Raw genomic sequence first — 21,875 nt, forward strand, 5'->3', positions numbered from 1 at the left:
ATAAAGGCCGATTACGTTGCTTGGCTGTCCTCGATCAATTTGATTCCAGATATGATAGCCTGATTAAGTCTGGCAAATATTGGGAGGGGCTATATTGTTACCAAAAGGAAATAGATCACTGGGCATCCCCAGGGGTTCAGTGGTGGCTCTGAAAAGTATCATAATTTCCCTTCAGATTGCTTGGCTCCTTTACTTAGAAAAACATGAACCTACAGTGAACAGTGAGTTCATTAAACGTATGAATGTTAATGGATCAAAATATTTCAATCCTGATCCTCTGTCCACTTCCCTGATTCCTCAACTCCCTCTACATCTCCAGCAAGCAACCAATTCACACCAGGTTTTTCAGTTTAAGAAAAATAAAATACAAATCAGTTCTGCTATAATGTGGTAGTTCCATTCTTGTGCAACCCCGTGTTACAAGAAAATTGCACAATAGCAGCACCATTTAAACAAATAGGGCCGGAATTGTGTTATAACCAATAGACACTTTAAAAATTTGTGCTTTGGAAAAAGTGTCCCCAGTTTGTCAATAGTGAATTTGCATTAATGAATCGCGTGCTATAGCAGAAGGACCGGTATTCTATCACAAGTAACTTGAACAAGAACAGTGAATGCAAATAATTAGTAATTTATACAACATACACACCTGTTCAAAACACACACACACACACACACAAAGTCATGATTATGACAGATAAAAGACAAATAGTTTTGAAAATAAGCGACGAATTGAGATTGGGTAAACAAAGTTCCACAGATCAAATTTCAGATCACAAGGTGGAAAGTTATCTTCCTCCCTGTCCTCTGATTTTTGTAGGTGCTGTCGACTATAGGGTGATGGTCAGTTGATCAGCTGAACTTATGTCTTTGCTCGTGTAAATTCTTTTCAAGCTATTTGGAGTTTCTGTCTTTTTACCAAATGGAAAAGAGAGAGGGCAAGACTGAGACAGATTCTTTCTGTCTGCAGGTTCTGGATGGTTTTCATTTTTTATTGCTCTTGGCATGTCCTTTAAACATGCTAAAGCTTAACCAGAGGGGTGTTGCCGGGCAGAATTCCTTCAACTTGAAAGACTTTAGATGCAATGCAGTTGAGAAATCTCCTTCTCATTTCTTCCAAAAAGGAACGTTGTGTTATATACCTCAACAATAGGCAACACTTAATTTTCAAGTTGCAAAAACATTCCAGTTATAGCAGTCCAACGTCCACTTCAGTTTATTGTCTCAAAAAAATGAAAAACATGTGGTCACTTACAATGCGATTCTGAACTTTCACACCAATATCTCTTAGTCTATCCCAGTTTCTATCAGCAATGTGGGTGTTCCTACACCATGTGGACTGCATGGTTTCAAGATGGCTCACCATCACCATTTCCTTCTCAAAAGGTAAATTTGGGATAGAAATTAACAGTGACACCAAAAACTCAATCAAAATGAAAAGAAACTTGAAATATTATGATCACTTTAACTCCATGCTATTGAACACATTGATTTTGTAAAAAAAAATTAAATGCACTGGAATGTCCTATCCCTTTCAACGCCTTCCATACACATAGGACAGTACAGTAAAAATTACACAGCATTGTTATTAAGTGTTTAAAAAAAAAGTCAGGCAGCTACATATAAATAAAGGACACAAACTTTATTTAAATTAACAAAACGTAGGACAAAATAATAGAATCTAGACTCCATAATACCTTTCTACGCGCTGAGTACAGCGACACATTCCATTCAATTTAAATGTACACTAAAGTATTTTCTTAAAGAAGAATTCAGTTTATCTAATGATTTCTGATCACTTTCACAGGACTACTCCCCAAAGCGCTGAAGATCAGCAAGAAAATCATAAAATTTAATTAGCCATAATCTGAGTAAAATTCAGCTGTCCTAAATTATCCAGAAACAGAGAAAACAAAACCTAAATCTGCATCGAGTTTTTCCAGCAATAGGAGACAGAGAATACTGTATCAATCGTGGGGGACCCATGTCCCACTACCTTCATTGAGATGGACAAAACAAACTGTTCCGTTTCAACACAAGCTTGAGCTTGCATGCCACCACTCAATCAGAATCAATTAGCTAAAGTGCAAGTACCTTGGGTATAAGTCGTGCCAGTAAGGTTCCAAAATGCAGCAGCCTAGTATTGTCAGTCAGATCTACAACTACCTCTGTATCATAACTAAATAGGATTCAGGACACTTGTCCCAAAGGACACCCCAATTTGAAGGACAGCTCTTAAAAAAAACATAAGAAATTATTGCCGGATGAGTATTAGCATTATCACAGAGGGAAGATCATAACCTCTATTTGCAGACAGTACCTCCATAGCTTCTCGTCAACTTTGATATGCCTGGATTTAAGACTGAAACAACCTGTTTGAGCAGGGAGAGCTGACAGGAGCAGGGATAAAGGGGGAGATGGGTGATAAAACAAAAAAAAGGGAGAAAAAACACTCAGCCAGAAGAAGTGAGTGAGAACTCAGCGGAGAGAGGAAATCATTCCCCAGATCCCGGGTAATGGGTGGCCCTGCATGCTTTCAGATTCCCTTGCATGGTCAGCCTCATATCCCTTTTGTAGTTCTCCCCACATAGATTATCGACATTTGGGATGGTTTTATGAACAGGTCCTAATGCCAAACCAAAACCTTGCAACTAATTTTTAAAATGGTCAGGATGAGAAGACACTGACATATTTTAAAAAATTCTACCAGGTAACTTAAAAACCTCAAGTGAGAAAATAAATGCGAGATAACCATTTGGAAAGGACAGATGTTGCTTGTTTTTTTTTGGGCTGTAATTGTGTTGAGGTACTGTAATTGCTCTTGAAGCTTGCAGGACAGGGTTGGTAGGTTATCTCGTCACAGATTGGTGCAGCCGATTTGGATGTACCCGACGTGCGTTAGTTGCCTGTCTCTGCTGGGCCAGGAATGACTGGGCTTGACCGTGGCCCCGAGACCTTTCCTCTGTTACCTTCTGGTGAAGAGCCATGCCCTGGGAGAGCAAAGCAGAGTTGAGGCAAGCTAAAACTTTTAACACAGATAAGTCAACAAATTCTGAAAACAAAAAAAAAGATAGCTACCCACAACACTCCCATGCATTAATTAATCTAGTTTTAAGGATTAGCCTCGATGCAATTGCCTGTGAGAGAAGAGTGTATGTTCAACCCTCCTTTAGAGAACTTGAGGATTTAACCTAGGCTACCATTTCAGTCGAGGTCAGTGCTGTAAGTGTCAGAATTGCTGCCTTTCTGGTGAGGAATTAAATGGAGGTTTTCAGATGGGTGAGAAATAGCAACTATACAAAGAACAGTTGGATAGTTCTCTCAGAGTTTTGGCTCCCAGTTAAGCGACGACTGAGATTAAAATTCTCATCCTTGTTTTCAAATCCTTCCGTGGTCTCTCACCCCTACTCAAAATCCATAGTCTCCTCCAGCCCTACAATCTTCCAAGCTCTATATTCCTCATGATTCTTTGCACTTTTCCAAAGCTGAACACTTGAGCATTCCTGACATGGATTGCACTATCCTTGGTGACTACGCCTTTAGGTGCTTGGACCCCAATTTAAGGGATTCCTTCCCTAAATCCCTCCCACCTTTTTTCTCCTTTAAGACGTTGTTTAAGAATCTACCTCTCTCACTGAACCTCTAATCACCTGTCCTAATAACTCATGTGGCTCAACGTCAATTTTTATTTGATAATGCACCCAAGCATTGGTTTGAGCTCAGGTACAACAGCTCAAACCTGGCATCCTTGAGACTGATGCCATACTGAATTATTGGATGTTACCAGATTTTGGATTGTGGGCAGTTCTGGTGAAGCCAAGTAGCACGGGGTTCAGGATCACTTGTATCAACTGATGAAACAGCACATGAAGCTGGTAATTATTCTGGAGGCAGACTGTGCCAATGCAGCACCTAATGAAATTGCCCGGGCAAAATGTTTCTTTTTAATTAATTTGATTCATGGATGATGGTGATAACATCCAGTTTTCTGGCGGTCAGATCTGTGATATCCTATCTGTATTCGGTTTGGTTGGCAGGGGTGGGGGGAGATTATGCTGTTAATATGGCCACACACTCTACTACAAGTGTAGAGGCAACATCAACATGGACTGGATGGGATGAATGCACTTTTACTTATTAAACCCATCACTAAAGACACTTCAGGAAGTAGTTAGAACATAGAACATAAAACACTACAGGTCCCCTCAGCCCTCGATGGTTTCACAGGTCGGCGCAACAATCTGAAGCCTATCAATGCTACAAGTATTTAATTAGTTGTGAAGCTGAATGCCCTTTTCCTTATTAAACTTACCACTAAAGACACTTCGGTAAATACATTTATTTGGAACATGTGAAGGTGTGAAAAGATCGCAAGAAAATTCATTGGAACGCAGATGGACCAGTGTTTGAAATTCTTCTCTCGCTTCCTTATCACTTGAAAACTTGGTCTAAACTCTATGGCTGAGATGACATCTAACCTTAAAAGCTGCCATAGTCCCAATACTGAAGTTATTTTTGAGTTTAACTGCCCGACAAATTTAGTCTCAAGTGTACCATCACCACCACCTAGTGGCACATTGGGGTGATGCATGGGATCCGGAAACCAGAGATTAAATTTAAACTTTAGCTAGGACATCAGGTTTTAGTCTGCAGAGAGCTGTGGGTAAGAAATTTACTTTATCTGGACTAACTGGCATGTCGCATACTTAAAGTGTTGAAAATAGCATTTTATTTATTCCCTTTCATTTCTCCACAGAGATTTGTCAAGATCCTCTTCAAATTCAGTGGATGTAGCTAATTGTATATAAATGAATGCTATATTAAAGAAAACACTTGCTGTGATTTTACAGATTTGAGGAGGAGAAAATAAATAAATTGGGTGTGGCTTTTTGAAAATTTCTAGACTTACCATGTTGTACCAGGCACTGATGATCAGTTTCTCTTCTTGCTCTCTCTGGGACTTGTTTTTTTCAAAGTCATTCTAACAAGGAACAGGAAATTTCTTTTTTTAAAAAAAAAGGCACATTTAAACAAAGCGAGCCAGTCAGTGGAAGAACAGTGTGCTCGAGCTCTTCCTGACAACATAATGCATTATCAAACAGAGGGCCACGTGCGCATGCAGCTATTACAGGCAAATTAGGAGTTTGACACAGTCAATATGGGATATTGTGTGTTTTTTTTATTGGTTCAAGGGATTTGGGCATTGCCAACTAGGCCAGTTTTTATTGCCCATCCCTAATTGAATGGATGAATGGCATGCTCTTAATCCTACTTTTTATATGTCTATGAAACCCACATCTGCAGAACGTCCGCTGGGTTTCTGGGTTACTAGTCCAGCAACATTACCACCTACAGAACACAGGGAATGTTAACACTAACAATGTAATTTGAGCCACTCCAATGTATTTGCTTAATAAAACTATATTTGCCTGGTGACAAGACATCCTACATTGAAGGTGCAACCTGAGAAATCAGGTATCTTACAGGCCTAACGAATCAAACATTAATCTTGAAATAGCATTTTCTCATGGAGACCAAGATAGCCCTCAATAGTTCAGTTACTTAAGAGAGTGAGCAGTTAGTTGCTCGATGGAGAAGAATGATTCTGAGTTAGGTCCATAATTTGGGACCCATCAACTGCTGTAGCTAGTGAGTGGCTAGTAGTAGGTTAGTGTACAACGTGAACTCCAAACGCTGTTGTGCAAGTAATTTTCTACCAGACTTCTCATTTGATAATTGTTCAGAGTGGGAGCATGAGCCTGTCCAGGACGACCTGCACCTCACACCCCAGTAGAAACATCCACTGGGTCGCTTCATGGCTGCTGGACACATGTGGAACAAGATCACCAGGATTCTGATCATGCCCTTAGCACAGTAGGATTTAAAACCAAAAAGCGTTTCACAGAGGTGGGCATCACTGGCAAGGCCAGCATCTGTTGCCCCATCCCAAACTGCCCTTGTATTGAGCGACAGCCAAAAGTCAAACACATTACTGTGGGCCTGGAGTCACATCTAGGATAGAGCAGATAAGATGGCAGATTTCCTTCCTGAAATGACATTAACAAATTATATGGGTTTTTATGACTGTCTACAATGACTGCACTTAAGCTAGTTTTCAATTCAAGTGTTTTAAAATTTAATTCAAATTCCACCATCCGCCCTGATGGGATTCAAACCCATGTTCACTACAGCATTAGCCTAGGCCTCTAGATGACTAGTGCAGTAACTATGTCACATCTAGATATACAAGACCACTGTCACCCCAACTTCTCTTGGCTTGCAATTGTAAGGTCATAACCAAATCCAATGATGCTGCAGGGAATTAAAAGTTTCTAAAGGCTTTTGGAGAAAAAAAAATTGCTAAGTAAAAGATAGCAAACTATTTAGTTTGTTCTGTTCAAATACAATTTTATACAAGGCAATATGTATTGCAATCTCTTCTCTCTGGTGTGAACATTCCAGCCTCCGCATTTGGCCGCATACCAATAATGACAATAGAGAAACTAAATTAATGCAAAAATAACTAGAGCAAGCAGCTGCTGCTATCCCAAATACAAAAGGCATCTTGCATTCCCTGCATGACCTCTCGATTTGGTGTCACTACTAGGGAGCTTGTGTAACATGACTGTTCTAGTCAAACAATTAAATAGCACTAAATACTTCCAAATCCAATGCCATAAAAAGAACTGCATTTTCACATGGATGGTCAGAGGCAAACAAAATCCTAACGGAACATATTTAGGAATGATGTTACATGGTAGTTCATCCATTTGGGAATATCTGGAAAAAAAAAACAAAGGTAACATCCGACAACACACTAACCAAACTAGCTGAATCTTTGCAATTCAGTACTAGCCTGATTATACTTTGCAGGAAAGTATGCCATGAGGCTCTGCTCAATAGCCCCTCCTCGGCTTCTTGCCCTTGCAAACACCACTCCCCCACTGATTCGCTGACTGATGAAAATATACAAGCTGACTGAAAACATCCATCCTGTATCCCGCTCCACGATGACCTGTTCAGTCCATCTCTTGCCTACCTCCCTTTTAATGCTCTATTTGTGTGAACATTCCTGAGTAACATCTATCAGGTGACATTTTTTGCATCAAGGAAGGAGTCGCTAACAAGCTCCTCCTGACGAACCCCATTTGTTGACAGACAGGCTTTGAACTACTGCTGTAAGAGCAGTCCCTACTAAACAGGCTCAGACCAAACCTGAGCCACTGTGCAGCCAATTTCCACCAGATGCCTCAATTCAAACCCTTGATATACATGTGGAGAGACCCAAACAATGCTCTGCGGTATTGAGTGTCCCCTTCACAGAATAAACAATGGACTTAGCAAGTGAGGACGATTTCATTTTGATCGGGGAATTTGCGTTTGCTCAATAAATAGCGATTAGTCAGCAAGAGCTGTAAGACAAACTTCTTGAGACACCTGCTAGGATTTCAATCTAAAACAAGAGCAATTTGACATTTTGAAGATTCAGCAAATCATTCTCTGGCTCTTGTCAGGGCATTTTGCAACAGGGAGAAACTAATTCCAGTGGCAGGAGAGATGATCACCACAGGAGACAGATTAAAGGAAAAGCAGCAGGGGGAAAATGAGAATCAAAAACTATGCGATACTACGCATTACGATACATGAAGGGGGCGGGAGGGGAATGGAGGTAAAAACATTTAATAGTAACTTCCAAAAGCGAATTAAATAAAACTTTAAAGGTTACATTTGCAGGGACACAGGGAAACAACAGAGCAAGTGAGATTAATTGGACAGCTCTTGTTCACTAACTCTTCAAAGACGTTTAATTAAAAGCCTCACCTCTAACAGCTGAATCTTAGCTTCTTTCTCATGCAGCTGGTTTTTCAGGGCTTGAACCTCAGGAGCGGTTGTTGGAGTTTGTTTCGGGTCGAGGGTCTGAATTACCTGAGAGAAAAAAAAAGGAAAAAAAAACGTTTTGAAGGAGCCGGTCAAACATCAGCACTGGAAAATGTTCAAAATGTCACGGTCAGTCTCACTTGTGGAATTTCAGCCACCCTTACCCTGGGTTAATCTGAATCCACCCAAAGTTAATTGAAAAAATCTTAGGGAACAGAACAGATGCTAAAACTTTTATCCAACTTAACTTTGTTGCTTTGTCTCTTAAACCATAGGGACAGTAACACTGTAGGCTAGCTAGAAATGTTCATATTTACTGAAATCTTTTTATTTTAAAACTGGTTTTGATCTTAAAACTATACTTGTTTATTCCTATGACTTATAGGATGACACACAACAGTGTTCAAAAGACTTACCGTTCTCGCCTTCTCTAGATACCTCTTGTATCTTTCTTCCATGGCCTTCATGTCTTCATCTTTTTTCTTCAAAACTTCTTGAAGTTCGTCAATCTTTCGGGCGGCTATAAAGTTAGTTTAAAAACAAAAAGAACTGTACTTGAAAATGTTTATGTTCAGGGTCCAATGATGCATTTCATAGTAAATAAGTCTTCTGGACATTTTCTGATTTTCCAAATATTGCTGCAATTGGTGGTTAATCATGCTTCATATTTCAAGGGTGCTAAATACACAATGTATCTACTTACACTTTTCTCTCCCACTTCCAAGGTTATCCACTAAGCTAATTTTTAAAAACAAAAAAACTCATGGGAGGTGGATGCCAATGGCAAGGGCAGTATTTGTTGCCCTTGAATGGTTTGCGAGGCCATTTAAGACAATCACATTGCTGTGGGTCTGGAGTCACAATACAACCAGAACAGGCAAGGATATCAATCTCTCTTACTGGAGGTCATTTGTGAATCAGTTGAGTGTTTACAGAATACACGGTCACCATTACAGAACATTAGCTTTTAACTCCACAGTCTGGAACTGAAACAAAATTTAACTGACTGCTGCAGTGAGAATTTGAACCTATGTCCCATTAGCCTGGGTCTCTGGATTACAAGCTCAGTATCATTAAGACTACCGTCTTGCCATATATGGATACTTTGGTTCAATTTCTCTTTGAAGCATACATACTTCACACAGGGTTCAGCTGGGTAGGTGCAGATGGACCAGAACTGTGCAAATGGTTCACCTGGTCAATACGAGTCTGCAATCAGGGACAGTCCCAGGATAAAGTTTAAGACAGATAAAGAAAAAACTTTCTTCACTCGGAAGATTGTGAATTTTTGGAATTCTCCCCCAAAAGGATTGTGGAGGTTGTCATTTATTAGATAGGTTTCTAGATATGACAGATAGTGCAGGAAAATGGTGTTCAGGTTAATGATCAGTGATGATTTAGTTGAATAAGGAAGTGGCTTGATGAACTGAATGTTCTATTCCTGCCCATTTCCCTATAGTTTTATAATAAAAATGACACCAACTGATGCAGCTTCAATCCCTGTACACATTGCAGTAGCTTATGGAAGCCCTCACTCCTGACCTTACCCCACACTTGCAGAATGAAGGTTTGGTCTGAGCCTGTTTAGTAGGGACTGCTCTTACAGCAGAATGATGCCCCTCAAGCTATAATGTAACCAATGATTTCCTTTCAATGAGGAAAGATGACTCTAGTCCTTATGGACCATGGTTAATTAGTTAGTACCAGCCTTCATTCCAGAGACCGTCCAGAGCATGACTTGAAAAGATGACTGTCTACTTAAATCCTAATCTAACAACACAGCCACAATGGAATGAGGATGCGTAATTTAGACTGATACTTAAGTCACTATACTGGCACAGTAGTAACCTGTCAGAGGTTAAATTGACTCTCTTTTGGATCCACTACATAATTTGAAGAGAAGCAGATATTCTCCGGCGTGATTTGGCCAGAGCCATCTCTAAGGTGGTGCGTAGTTTGGGGGCAAATCACATTGTGTAGGACCCATCTCCCCCATGTTCTTCACCTTAGCTTCAAGTTCCTCCCAATTGTTTACAGTCTTAGCACAGAGTGGTTGCCCCAATTCGTCCTAATTTAGGAACTGTTCTGGTACTGGCTAACATTGCTCCCATAATTAAAACCTTCAAACCAAACAAGAAACCTGCTCACTTAACCCTTGCTGGATGTAGATTGCGGTTAGTGTAAAACACATGACAGTAAACTCATTGCAAAGTTTAAGTGTGCAAAGTGCATCAATATGTTTTAATGTGCTGAGGAGATTCACTAGTACGGATAATTTGCATTTCTTACCCAAAAGTCTTACCACATCCAACACTTACTGTGGCTATCAACAGTTGGCTCCAGATCATCAATGTACTCTCTCTTTTTCTGTAGCTCTGTGTGGGCTTCATGAAGCTTCTCTCTGTAGTAACATGAAATGACTCAATTTGGGCTTGCATCACCTTTCTGCACAAGTTAGGCACATGATGAAAGGTGGAAGAAATCATCAAACTGAGCATCAAAGAGACAATTTTAATAATGTATGCAAGCAGAGGAAAAAGGCCCCAATTTCAGAACTACTTGAGGCAGCTTTAACCGGCCATTTCATTGTTGCCCCAGAGGTGATCATCTTATTTCAAAGAGGGAAAGTAGACAATAGGGGGAAATTCTAAAACAACACAAATTGCTGAAAAAGCTCAATAGATCTGGTAGCATCCGTGGAGAGAAATCAGAGTTAACACTGAGTGACCCTCCCTCAGAACTCGACCCAAAACCTTGAGTTCTGAGGAAAGGTCACTTGACCTGAAATGTTAACTGATTTCTCTCCACAGATGATGCCAGGTTTGAGCAGGTTTTTTGAGCTTTTCCAGCAATTTTTCTTTTTGTTTCTGATTTATAGCATCTGTAGTTCTTTTGATTTCTGTTTAGGGGGAAGTTTGCCTTAGACTGTTTAAGCACTCACACTATTAATCAGCATCACCTGGTGTGAAGAGCAGCCAAGAACCATTGGAGAAGCAGAATAAAGTCTCCCGGATTGTGTTAAATATTAGCACCAATGTTAATGGACAAAATTATCATCTAAACAACATAATCACTTTATGATTATCCACACTACACTACTTCAGTCTGGGGAGATGAGAGGAGGTCCAAACCGTACTTGCATTGCACATCACTGTCAGGGGTGTTTGGTCATTAAAGTCCATTTGAGACAAAGGCAAATCAAAGGTTACGTCAATGCAGAGATAATAAAGCTTCTCTGCCTTCCAAATATGCAATACGACGGAGGCTTTGCAGTTATAAACTGCACTGCAATACTAGCAAAGGTTTACAAATCAGTTCCTAAACGGCAGGGCAAGATTTAAGAGCACATAAAAACAAATACATATTATTTTTTAAGGAACATCAATTTTTTACGGTTTCAACTGGATGACTGCAATCATTTTCTAAATCCATCTGTGAGGGCAAAATTGTGATGAAGACTCTTTTTCACTTACAAGTGTTCATCCAGCTTCCGTTTCAGAAGATTAGACTACAAGGAGAAAACAAAAAGAAGGAGATACAGTTGAGTATATTCCAGAGAAAAAACGTACAATTGCCTCCTCTTCAATGCTCCACTGAAATAATTCTCACTTCTACATGAATTATTCTCATGGGGAGAGAAATGAAAGCATAGTTAAGTACAAAATCAGAAAAATAGTTGATCATCTATATGGACTCCTTGTCCGAAAGCACAACTCTTTCACTTGCCCATCAAGTTATAGTATCCCTTTTGACAATGGCTTAAATCTGAGTTCAGTACTTATTCGAATACCACGATCCAATCAGACTGCAGATACAGCTAGTTTGCAGTTTCTGGAAAATCTATAACCCAATAACGGACAGATAAAATAGTTACCCTACAATTGCTCTTCAACTTCACAACCTCCACTCTGTTGACAAAAAGGGTGTTTTTTGACCTCTCCTCTAATTCATTCACAAAACTCTGGAACTTCTTACTTCCTGAAGAAGGGCTTATGCCCGAAACGTCGATTCTCCTGTTCCTTGGATGCTGCCTGACCTGCTGCGCTTTTCCAGCAACACATTTTCAGCAACTTCTTACTTCCCTCAGCCTTGGCCATTCTTGTATAGATACTTTGTACAAAGTCTTGTACAAAACTTACAATACAAATTTAATCTCTCAGTACCACTATTTCTTCTCTTCTCTTTGCACACAAACGTTTGACATCCTGTGCTACAGGGCCTTGGATTTTCATCTTGGTTTTCAAATTCAACAGATGTGGAAAAACACATCATTGACTGAACAGTGGTTATGGGGATACCTAAAGTGGCAAGGAGGATTCAAAAGTCACTTAATGCTTTGTTAAGCTGTACCTATGTACTGATATCTTAAGGTGCCTCAAAAGGCAGCTTTCACATCAGAAGAGGAGACAAAGACCTAAAACGAAAGAAAAATGATCCATAATATTGGAAAGGTAGCTTCGACACAACAAATGCTTAGATTTTCAGGAAATGTCATTAAAGCCTCAAAGTGGATTTGAAATCTCTGGTTGTGGGGGTAAAGGGAACATTACTTGTTGCTAGATGCAAGTCAACATTTAGGACAAATGGTAATGTTATCTTCACATTATGCCTGGAGTACACCCCCTTATATAGAGTGTTAGTCAGGCATTTGTCAGGAGTGTGGCAAATTAAATTTTTGTTATTCTAAAGAAAACTAGTAATCTTATAAAAACAGAAACAGTTTTCCTTCAGATTTCCAGCATCTGCCTTTTGGTTAAAACCATTCAAATTCAGTTCATTATATCCAAAGTATTATTCTACTCAAAGTAGACTTGCACTCAAACTGTGGCCTTTGTAAGCAAAAATGGGATCTCTTGGAAGATTTGCAGATTTCTGCATGCTGTGAATTATTATGTTGTTTTTAAGATCAGCTGTGGTTTAACAATTAATCATTTTCTGGAATTTAAACACGGTTTAGGCATGAGCAACAGATAGTCTTTGCAGATGTTTGCTGCTGCTGCTGCTACACAAAACCGGAGTTAAATCACACCTACAGTGCTACGAGCAGATCTGGACCTTACATCTTAGGAAGGGTACTGTGGCCCTGGAGGGAGTTCAATGCAGGTTTACAAGGATGATACCTGCACTTCAGGGGTTAAGTTACGAGGAGTGGTTAGACAAATTAGGTCTTTATTGTCTAGTATTTAGAAGGCTAATAGGTGATCCAATCGAGGTCTAGAGGATATTAATAGGGAAACACAAGGTAGATTAGGATAAACTATTTCCACTGACTGAAGATTCTAGAACCAGGGAATATTGTCCAAAATTCATGAAGATATTAGAAAGCATTTCTACATGCAAAGAGTAGTGCAAGTTTGTTAATTTGATGTTAAATTTAAATCTGAGATAGACAAACTTTTGTTATGCAAGAGATATGGGCTCAAGACAGGTATATGGAATTAGGCCACAAATCAGACATGACCTTACTGAATAGCACAGCAGACTCGGGAATTGCATGGCCTATTCCTGTTGCTATTCGGAAATTCTCGGAAGTCTGTCAATATTAACATGAACCTGTCCTTATCCACACATACAAGTACAAGCACACATACATACACATAAAACCTAGAAGACTAATGCTGTACTTTGCCAAGGATGCAGTCCACTGAAATGTAGCTGGCACAAAACAGCCAAAACTCCAGTAGCTCATGAAGGCACTTTCTGAAGTTTGAGATAGTTAGAACTGCAGATGTTGGAGATCAGAGTGGATAAAGGTGGAGCTGGATACAGAACGGCAAGTCAAATAGCATCAGAGGAGGATGACCGTCGACGATTCAGGTTGGAACGTTTCATCAGTCCTGATGAAATGTTGTGACCTGAAACATCAATTCCTCTCCTTCTCTGATGCTGCTTGACATGCTGTGTTTTATCCAGATCCACTCTTTATCCACTATCACCTTTTCAAGGGCCATTATGGATGGGTAATAAATACTCCATTGGACAGCAGTTTTATATTCTTTCACATCAGTTAAAATAAGAAAAGTTACAAGATTGAAATCAAGGACTATGCTCAGCTTTTCCAGATTACAAAAGTGGCTTTTCAATTTGGTTATAAACTGCTCTGGAATGTCGTCATGTGGAGATAGGCAGTACCCAAATTCAAGTTTTTGGTAGCAGGTGTCGACCTTATCTGATTTGACTTATTGGTACAAGGAAAGGAAATCTGAAGTCCATTCACAGGAATTGAAATTCCTGCCACAAAAGGAATTTCCACATCAAAATATCACTGCCTATACAGCACTTTCTGAATATGGATGTAGGTTCACTCGCTGAGCTGGAAGGTTCACTTCCAGACATTTCATCACCCTACTAGGTAACATCTTCAATGGACCTCTGGGCAAAGTACTGCTGATAATTCCTGCTTTCTATTTATATGTTTAGGTTTCTTTGGGTTGGTGATGTCATTTCCTGTGGTGACAGCATTTCCTGTTCGTTTTCTCAGGGGGTGGTAGGTGGGGTCTAATGTGAAACACACACAATAATGCCTGGAAGCATGGCATTCCAACCAGAACTCTATCAACAAATACATCAAGTTAGACCCAATCTATCACCCCCTGAGAGAAAAAAAAAACAGGAAATGACATCACCAATCCAAAGAAACCCAAACATATATAGGAATTATCAGCAGTGCTTCACCTGGAGGCCCACTGAAGATGTTACTTAGTATGATGATGAAACGTTTGGATATGAACCTTCCTGCTCAGCAAACAAACCTATGTCCAGAACCTCAACCTGAACTACAAATCTTCTCAAAACTTGCTACTTTCTGAACATGCAATTATGACCTCCTATTCCCCCATAAATCCATTCCTAACTCTATGTAATCCACTTTATAGCCAATTGTTTTACTTCGTATTATTCAGCTCGACATTTTGGATCATTTTTCGAAACTCCAAAACTTTGTTCTAATCCTGGATACCAATTTTAACAAATTCTAAATTTGATATAGCTGTAATCCTCCCTCCCAGCTCGGTCCTTCTGTAATCCGTTGAAGGTCCTCTGCTCCATGGGAATGAAGCCCTGAATTTGAAGAACATACTTTGTTATATATCCTTATTGGTGTAAAGTCCATGACAATCCAGCAAGTTCAGAAATCCTAAACAAATACAAAGCATGCCAAGCCTTTGATGGAGACTATACTTAACGTGAAGGACTAGTGAAAGAGCCAGGTAATGATTTTACAACCATAATAACCAGGAATGAATATTGTCTACAGCATTTAACCCTTTGAAAAGTTTCAGATATCACACACCTGTACTGAGAAAATTATTCTCCATAAACTTTTAATTGGGGGCATTGTTGAGAGTTAAGAAAAAAGTCCTTGGAATTGATCATTCTATAATTCTATATGAACAGCTTAGTTCTGTGGCATGACCTTATATCCAGTTACTGATAATTGGGACATGGGAATGTACAATAAAGGGAAAATTTACTGTGGGCCACTGGCCAATGCTAGTAACATCAAGCCTGTGATGTGAAAATCCATAGATTGCAGCAGCAGGTGGTGGTGGTGGTGGTGGTGGTGGTGTAACGTTCATTGTTTTAAGCTCCTACTAAAGGATCGGTCAAGAATCAGAAAGACAACATACAGGGTGGACAATGAAGTATGTGAAACAAATTTCTAACGTTACCCAAACAAATACAGGAGTTAAAGGAATATCAGTTTTATAATCTGTTAACGTTGTCAAGTCATCTTCAGCAAGAAAGAAATTGAGCTCTGCATTCATCTTAGTCGGAAAATAACCTTCAGTCTTCAAAGGGTTAAAACCATGCCCAAACCATAAATCAAGGGAAAAAGAATTAGCACTTTAAATGTGAACATTGAACCTTGGAAGATTTCAAAATTAAATGGTGATTCAGCATCAGCAAGCAAAAAATTTGCTCGGTGTTTAAATAGTGCATCAGGCCAAACAGTCCATACAATTTTTCCAGTGATTTGTGTTTTTTCTGTACACTAATTCTGGATGAATGTCTAATGCTGATATACTTACAATGGCCTATTGCAGATGAGAACACAAAAGGGAAAAGAAAGAAATACATTAGACATATACAAACTAAAGTTATTCCACATTAATCAGTGCCACATTGTACCCATTACCCTCTCATTAACAAAGATATGATGTTTGAAACTTTTGACTTGGATGCCCAGTGAGTGCAAGAACTGAAATTGATCTGAATGAAAATTACACATTTTGGTCTTCAATCTTAGATTTCTCTCTCCCTTTGACTGCATGAATGATTCAGATTCCTTTCAATTTAACCCTTCTTCTCTATCACTGTAATCTCCTCCAACCCATAACCTACTGAACATATCTGATTTCAATTACTCCACCACCAGTGGCCTAGTCTTTAGCTGTCAGGGGCCTCAGCTTTGGAATTCTAATTTTAAATTTTATCTCCCTGCCTCTATTATTTTCAGCAAGTTTTCAGCTACTATCCGAGGAGCAAGAAAATTGATGTTTCGGGCAAAAGCCCTTCATCATGATGAAGGGCTTTTGCCCGAAATGTTGATTTTCCTGCTCCTCAGATGCTGCCTGACCTGCTGTGCTTTTCCAGCATCGCTCTAATCTCGACTCTAATCTCCAGCATCTGTAGTCCTCACTTTGGCTTTTCAGCTACTATCAACTAACGTATTCAGTTGTCAAATTTTGCTTCATAACTATGAAGCTTCTTGGGAGGTTTTATTAGGTTAAATGTGCTGTGTTAGTTTGTGCTTTTGTTTGTTACAAAAGATTTTTGAAGTGTAGAATGGAGGAAGATAATAATTCAAAGTGCATATTTTCTTCTTTATATTTGTACAAACATCACCAGCAAACTTCTCCAACAACATGCTCCAGCTGCAATCACAGAAGGGAAAATCTGACTGGCTTCAGCATCTTGGCTTTATTTCAAATCCCATCTAGCTCCACAGGCAAGATTAATGCTAATGATGTGGGCCCTCGAGAAGCAGATCAGGCTAAACTTCACTACAGACATGACACAAACAGGAGGATGGGATTGGATGTGGGGGATGGAACAAGCGACAGCAACAAAGACATACACAGATGAAGGGCAGGGCACTGTGTTAAGAGATTTCAGACTTCACCCGACACTGTTTGCCTCCAATATTTCAAAAGCACAAAGTATACTCATTTTCTTCATTAAAAGGTCACCTGATCCATTTTGTTCTTTCCTGAAGACTAGGTTAGATAATTATCCAGCATTTGTACTCACATCTTCAGCCTTGCTTCCCTGCTCCTGTAAAGCCCTTTGGAGTTGTTCCACTTGTGACCGTAACTCAGTGATCTGCTGTTGATTCAACCTAGAGCACATCGGTTACAAGGGTTAAAAATGCACTCTTTAGCAAGTTGCCCAAAATGTTTGTGTTGACGGCCCTTGCTTTTGAGAAAAATAATTTTAACATTCCATCCCTAAAAATACCAAAATCTGAGTGATCAGCAGAGGAGATTAGATTACTTACAGTGTGGAAACAGGCCCTTCGGCCCAACAAGTCCACACCGACCCGCTGAAGCATAACTCACCCATTCCCGTACATTTACCCCTTTTATCTAACACTACGGGCAATTTAGCATGGCCAATTCACCTAACCTGCACATCTTTGGACTGTGGGAGGAAACCGGAGCACCCAGAGGAAACCCATGCAGACACAGGGAGAATGTGCAAACTCCACACAGTCAGTCGCCTGAGTCGGGAATTGAACCCGGGTCTCTGGCGCTGTGAGGCAGCAGAGCTAACCACTGTGCCACCATGCCGCCCACCAAGAGAGAGTTTTGCTTCAGAAGGTAGGAGTGAGACTAAGGACAATAAGACTATCAAACCTGCATCTGTACTAATTGCATGTATACTGAAGTGTCAAGGACCTCGAGGGATTTAATGTGTCTCAAGTGATGATACCAACAAATCTTGCTGATCACGGTGGCTCAGTGGTCAGCACTGCTACCTCACAGCACCAGGGTCCAAGGTTCAGTTCCAGCCTCAGGTGACCATCTGTGTGAAGTTTGCACATTCTCCCCCTGTCTGCGTGGGTTTCCTCTGGGTGCTCCGGTTCCCCCCCCCCACCCCCCACCCCCCACAGTCCAAAGATGTGCAGGTCAGGTGAATTGGCCATGCTAAATTGCCCATATAGTGTTAGGTGCGTTAGTCAGAGGGAAATAGGTCTGGGTGGGTTACTCTTCAAAGGGTCGGTGTGGACTGGTTGGGCCGAAGGGCCTGTTTCCACACTGTCGGGAATCTAATCTAATCTTCAATGCAGGGATAGCCCATTCCAAACCTCCAGGTTCACAAAGTTCAAACAGGGCAAACAAGTAAAGAAGAAACAAGAGAACAGAGCTGCCAGAGCTTTTGGGATTGCACCACAAAAGGCTGAGGGGTTATACCCTGGTGCCTAATTTAGATTCGTGAGTCTCTGATGTTGGAAGGGTAAGTTGTAATGCAGCATTAAGAGGTACTTAAAAGAGAGCCAGATGATACATCATCTTTACACAGCAGCTTCTTACATTCTCTTATCTTTCACCTGCCCCTCAAAACAAAGACGATTGAACTGTAACAAGGAATTGCCATTTAGTCAAATTATTTGTGTTCGACATTCAGATTAAGCCTGGATCATGCTGAACTTCTGTAGGGCAAAATCATTCACATGGACACGTACATTTATATTCGATACTTAAACAGGTGTGTGTATATGTGCACACTACTAATTACTCCAGTGGGATTTTCAGATTTCCACAGAGATCTCTTTGTGCAATGACATTCAGTTTTCTTGGGGATACTGAGGAAATGTGGAGTTTATTTACTGCAATACAAAATCCTGCAACCACAGGGCTCAATTCTCCACAGCATGAAACAACACTATTCAAATATGTGCTTGCATAACTCTTGCAAAGACACACTAACAGGGACGTTACTGTCTTATGGCTGTAACTCCTCCACCCAACCCATCAACGTTTTCCTATTCGCTACTAACCGGTTTTCATTCTCCAGCTTGTGTTTGCTCCTGTTGACATCATCTAGCATACTCTGGAACTCTGTTAACCGGTTGTTGTACGTCTCCTCTTGTTGTACACGTAGCAGCTTATTCTCACTTTGCAGCTGCATGATCTTTTCCCTGAAAGCATTACAGGCCACACATCATTATCATCAAGCTAAGTACTCAGGTGACTCTTCTGGAAATTAAGAGCCCAACAGTTTGTGTTCTTTTAAAAAGAACAAACGTGTATTTATATCACAGCCTTCACGTCATCAAGTTGGCCTACTGTGCTTTGTAACTGCAGGTTGGAATCGCCTACGGGCAGTGGGTATGCATCACAGAGGAGCCAGGCGAAGAGTAGGGGCATTAGAAGAGGTCTCTCAGTTGGCAACCCCTGCACCATGTTCATGTGCTCAATCAGACACTGATGCTTATGATTGAGCCTCCCCACCCACAGCTGACAAGCAGCTGCACTCACTGTGCATCCAGAATGCCACGTCAGCAAGCTCTTTTGCAGATGGGTTAATCACAGCAGCAGTGGGCTGAGGCCTTTAAGTGATCCTTAATTTGTAACTGAAGGGTGTCCACTGGCAGCAGGACAGGAAGATTAACTATGGCTTGTCCGTAACTTAGTTCCAGTGGAGATAGAAAAGTGATAGAAATTGACTAAGCCATCACCCCGCTGAATTAAGTGGCCTTCTTGCCTCCTGCTTTGCTGCTTCCAAAGGTACAAGACTCCACCCAGAGGATCTGACAGTATAAAGGGATTTCATTTGACCCATCATGCCTGTACTAGCTCTTCAAAAGATATGTACAAATAATCCTACTCCTTGTTATTTTTGCTTGCAAAATTCTGATCCCAGTGCACGATTTGGGATATAGTGCTTCTATAGCACCTTGTCATTGCCTTCCAACAAGTAAATTGTTTTATTTTTCCTCACTCTTATATAATACTCACTGTTTCTCAGTACAGTCATCCCTGTACAGAGGACCCCACCAAATGTAAATAAATAAATCGTTTCAGCGATATCAATAAATGCCCAAGATGGGGCTGTGAGGTGAGGAATACCCTCTCACTTCCAACAGCATCAGTTTAGCCTGCAAAATATTTCTGAGGTGCTATCATTTGCAGTGGAGGGTCCATTTTGTGACCTCTGGGGGTTGGGTCAATCAGGAAAATAAGAAGGCAGAGGAAAGGGAAGCCAAACCACATTTGCAGCGTACAGGCTAAACTGTGACTGAAACCAGGTCTTGAAACCAGTGATGAGTTGGGCTCCTGCAACAGCTAATGTTAACTGCTGAATCACTTATACAACTTACTAAAAAAAGAACCTACAAACTAATTTTGTTTTCATACAAAATCACATTGCTATTTTGTCTTGAATCAAAAAGTGAAAATAGATTTGCACTTCTGCAACTTCAGATTTTTAAAACTATGTTTGCATTCGAGTGAAAGCTGGTTGCATATAGCAACTTCTATTTAAAACTCAATTATGTTCACTGACCACATCAAAGGCATTAATTTCTCATGGCATACACCACACCAGATACTATTACTGCATTTCACACTCAGTACTGTACCACAGTTAAGTGAGCATATTTTATAAAAATCAAAAGAACTGCAGATGCTATTCTGAGGAATGGTCACCGGACCCAAAACATCAACTCTGATTACTCTTCACAGATGCTGCCAGGCCTGCTGAGGTTTTGAGAATATTTCATGACGGTTTGGGTAACAAAGTGTATTTCGAGGTATCTGATGGATGTGTTGCTTTTTACGATCCATCTCCAGTACCTCAGTAGAGAAGTGGAGAAGAGCATGCAACACCAGATCATCGAAATTATCAACTAGAGGAAGTTCAAACAAGCCTAGCAGAATACACTGGAATAAACGCAAAATGCTATGGATGCCGGAGATCTGAAATAAAAACAGGAAGGCGAAGCTTTGGAACTTCTTCTTCTCCTAAAAGGAAGTGCCACATTGGACTTGAAAGGTAAACTCTTTTTCCCTTTCTGCAGCATGTGATGTCAGACCAGTTGAGTTTCTTTAGCACTTCCTCCTTTTATTTCAGAATACACTGGAAATTCGTTTCAAGTGAACACATGTGCAGAGGTAACCTCTTTACTTGGAGTGTGAGGTAATGTTCTTTGTAAAATTTTAATGTGTGTTGCAGCTCATTCAATGCAGTGGTATCTTCACAATCTAAGGCCTGTGCATGGCCTTTCACACTGCCATGTAAGTGTGTTGCTAACTGCTACACTGGCGTGAGGTCCACTGCACCATTCACAACAGCATATTGCCAAATGGTGAAATTGACATTGACATGGGTGCTAAATATTAAATAAACCAGTAGAGATGTGAACACCGCCATAAGAAACTGTGCACAGACAAGGATGGGTCATAGAGGTAGCAAACACAGACTTACTGTAAACAAAAACAGAAATTGCTGGAGGCTCTCAGCAAATATGAACCCGAAACATTAACTCTGCTTTCTCTCTTCAAGTGCTGCCAGACCTGCTGAGTCTTTTTTCCAGCAATTTCTGTTTTTATATTTGATTTCCAGTATCCACAATTCTTTTTTTTGTTACGGACTTACTGGAGCTCTGCAGGAACCATCTCAGCTGCAAGGTTCCCTACTGACAGATCTTGATCAAGGGCTGTATCTGAACCAAAACAAAAACACACAGATCAAAGAAGTTATATGCAATGCACAAATATCATAGCCTTAGGTATAGATATTTCCTCACATTACAAGTGTATAGGACCAGTGATATAAAAAATCACATTACTGTATTGCTACATAGTGCTCTTGGCTGTTTAAATACTGATCATACTTTCCGAAAGCAAGGGCAATCTATACGGTTTGTGTTTTAATTGAGTCTTTGGTTTGAGAAGCAACAATGACTGCAAAGATTATAGGAAACAGAAAGTAGGAACAGTAGTGTGAACAGAAAGGAATAATTTTTTTGGAATTAAAGTAGTAAATGCACA

At 40.2% G+C, this 21,875-nt stretch overlaps 1 protein-coding gene across 2 annotated transcripts in view; it reads right to left on the reverse strand.

Moving 5' to 3' along the window:
* Positions 1-1,627: 1,627 nt before the first annotated feature.
* hook2 (hook microtubule-tethering protein 2) overlaps positions 1,628-21,875 on the reverse strand; it is a 55,878-nt gene continuing 35,630 nt past the window's right edge. For both annotated transcript variants that reach the window (XM_072564286.1, XM_072564287.1), the window contains 9 exons: positions 21,481-21,547; positions 18,881-19,021; positions 17,131-17,218; positions 11,352-11,386; positions 10,197-10,279; positions 8,295-8,398; positions 7,822-7,926; positions 4,910-4,981; positions 1,628-2,990 (listed from right to left, as the gene is read on the reverse strand). In XM_072564286.1, the coding sequence (XP_072420387.1) occupies positions 2,850-2,990; positions 4,910-4,981; positions 7,822-7,926; positions 8,295-8,398; positions 10,197-10,279; positions 11,352-11,386; positions 17,131-17,218; positions 18,881-19,021; positions 21,481-21,547 (836 nt within the window). In that variant the 3' untranslated portion in view covers positions 1,628-2,849. The remainder of the gene's footprint in view (positions 2,991-4,909; positions 4,982-7,821; positions 7,927-8,294; positions 8,399-10,196; positions 10,280-11,351; positions 11,387-17,130; positions 17,219-18,880; positions 19,022-21,480; positions 21,548-21,875) is intronic.

Source organism: Chiloscyllium punctatum, chromosome 46 (genome assembly GCF_047496795.1).
Source record: "Chiloscyllium punctatum isolate Juve2018m chromosome 46, sChiPun1.3, whole genome shotgun sequence".
Taxonomy (NCBI): Eukaryota; Metazoa; Chordata; class Chondrichthyes; order Orectolobiformes; family Hemiscylliidae; genus Chiloscyllium; species Chiloscyllium punctatum.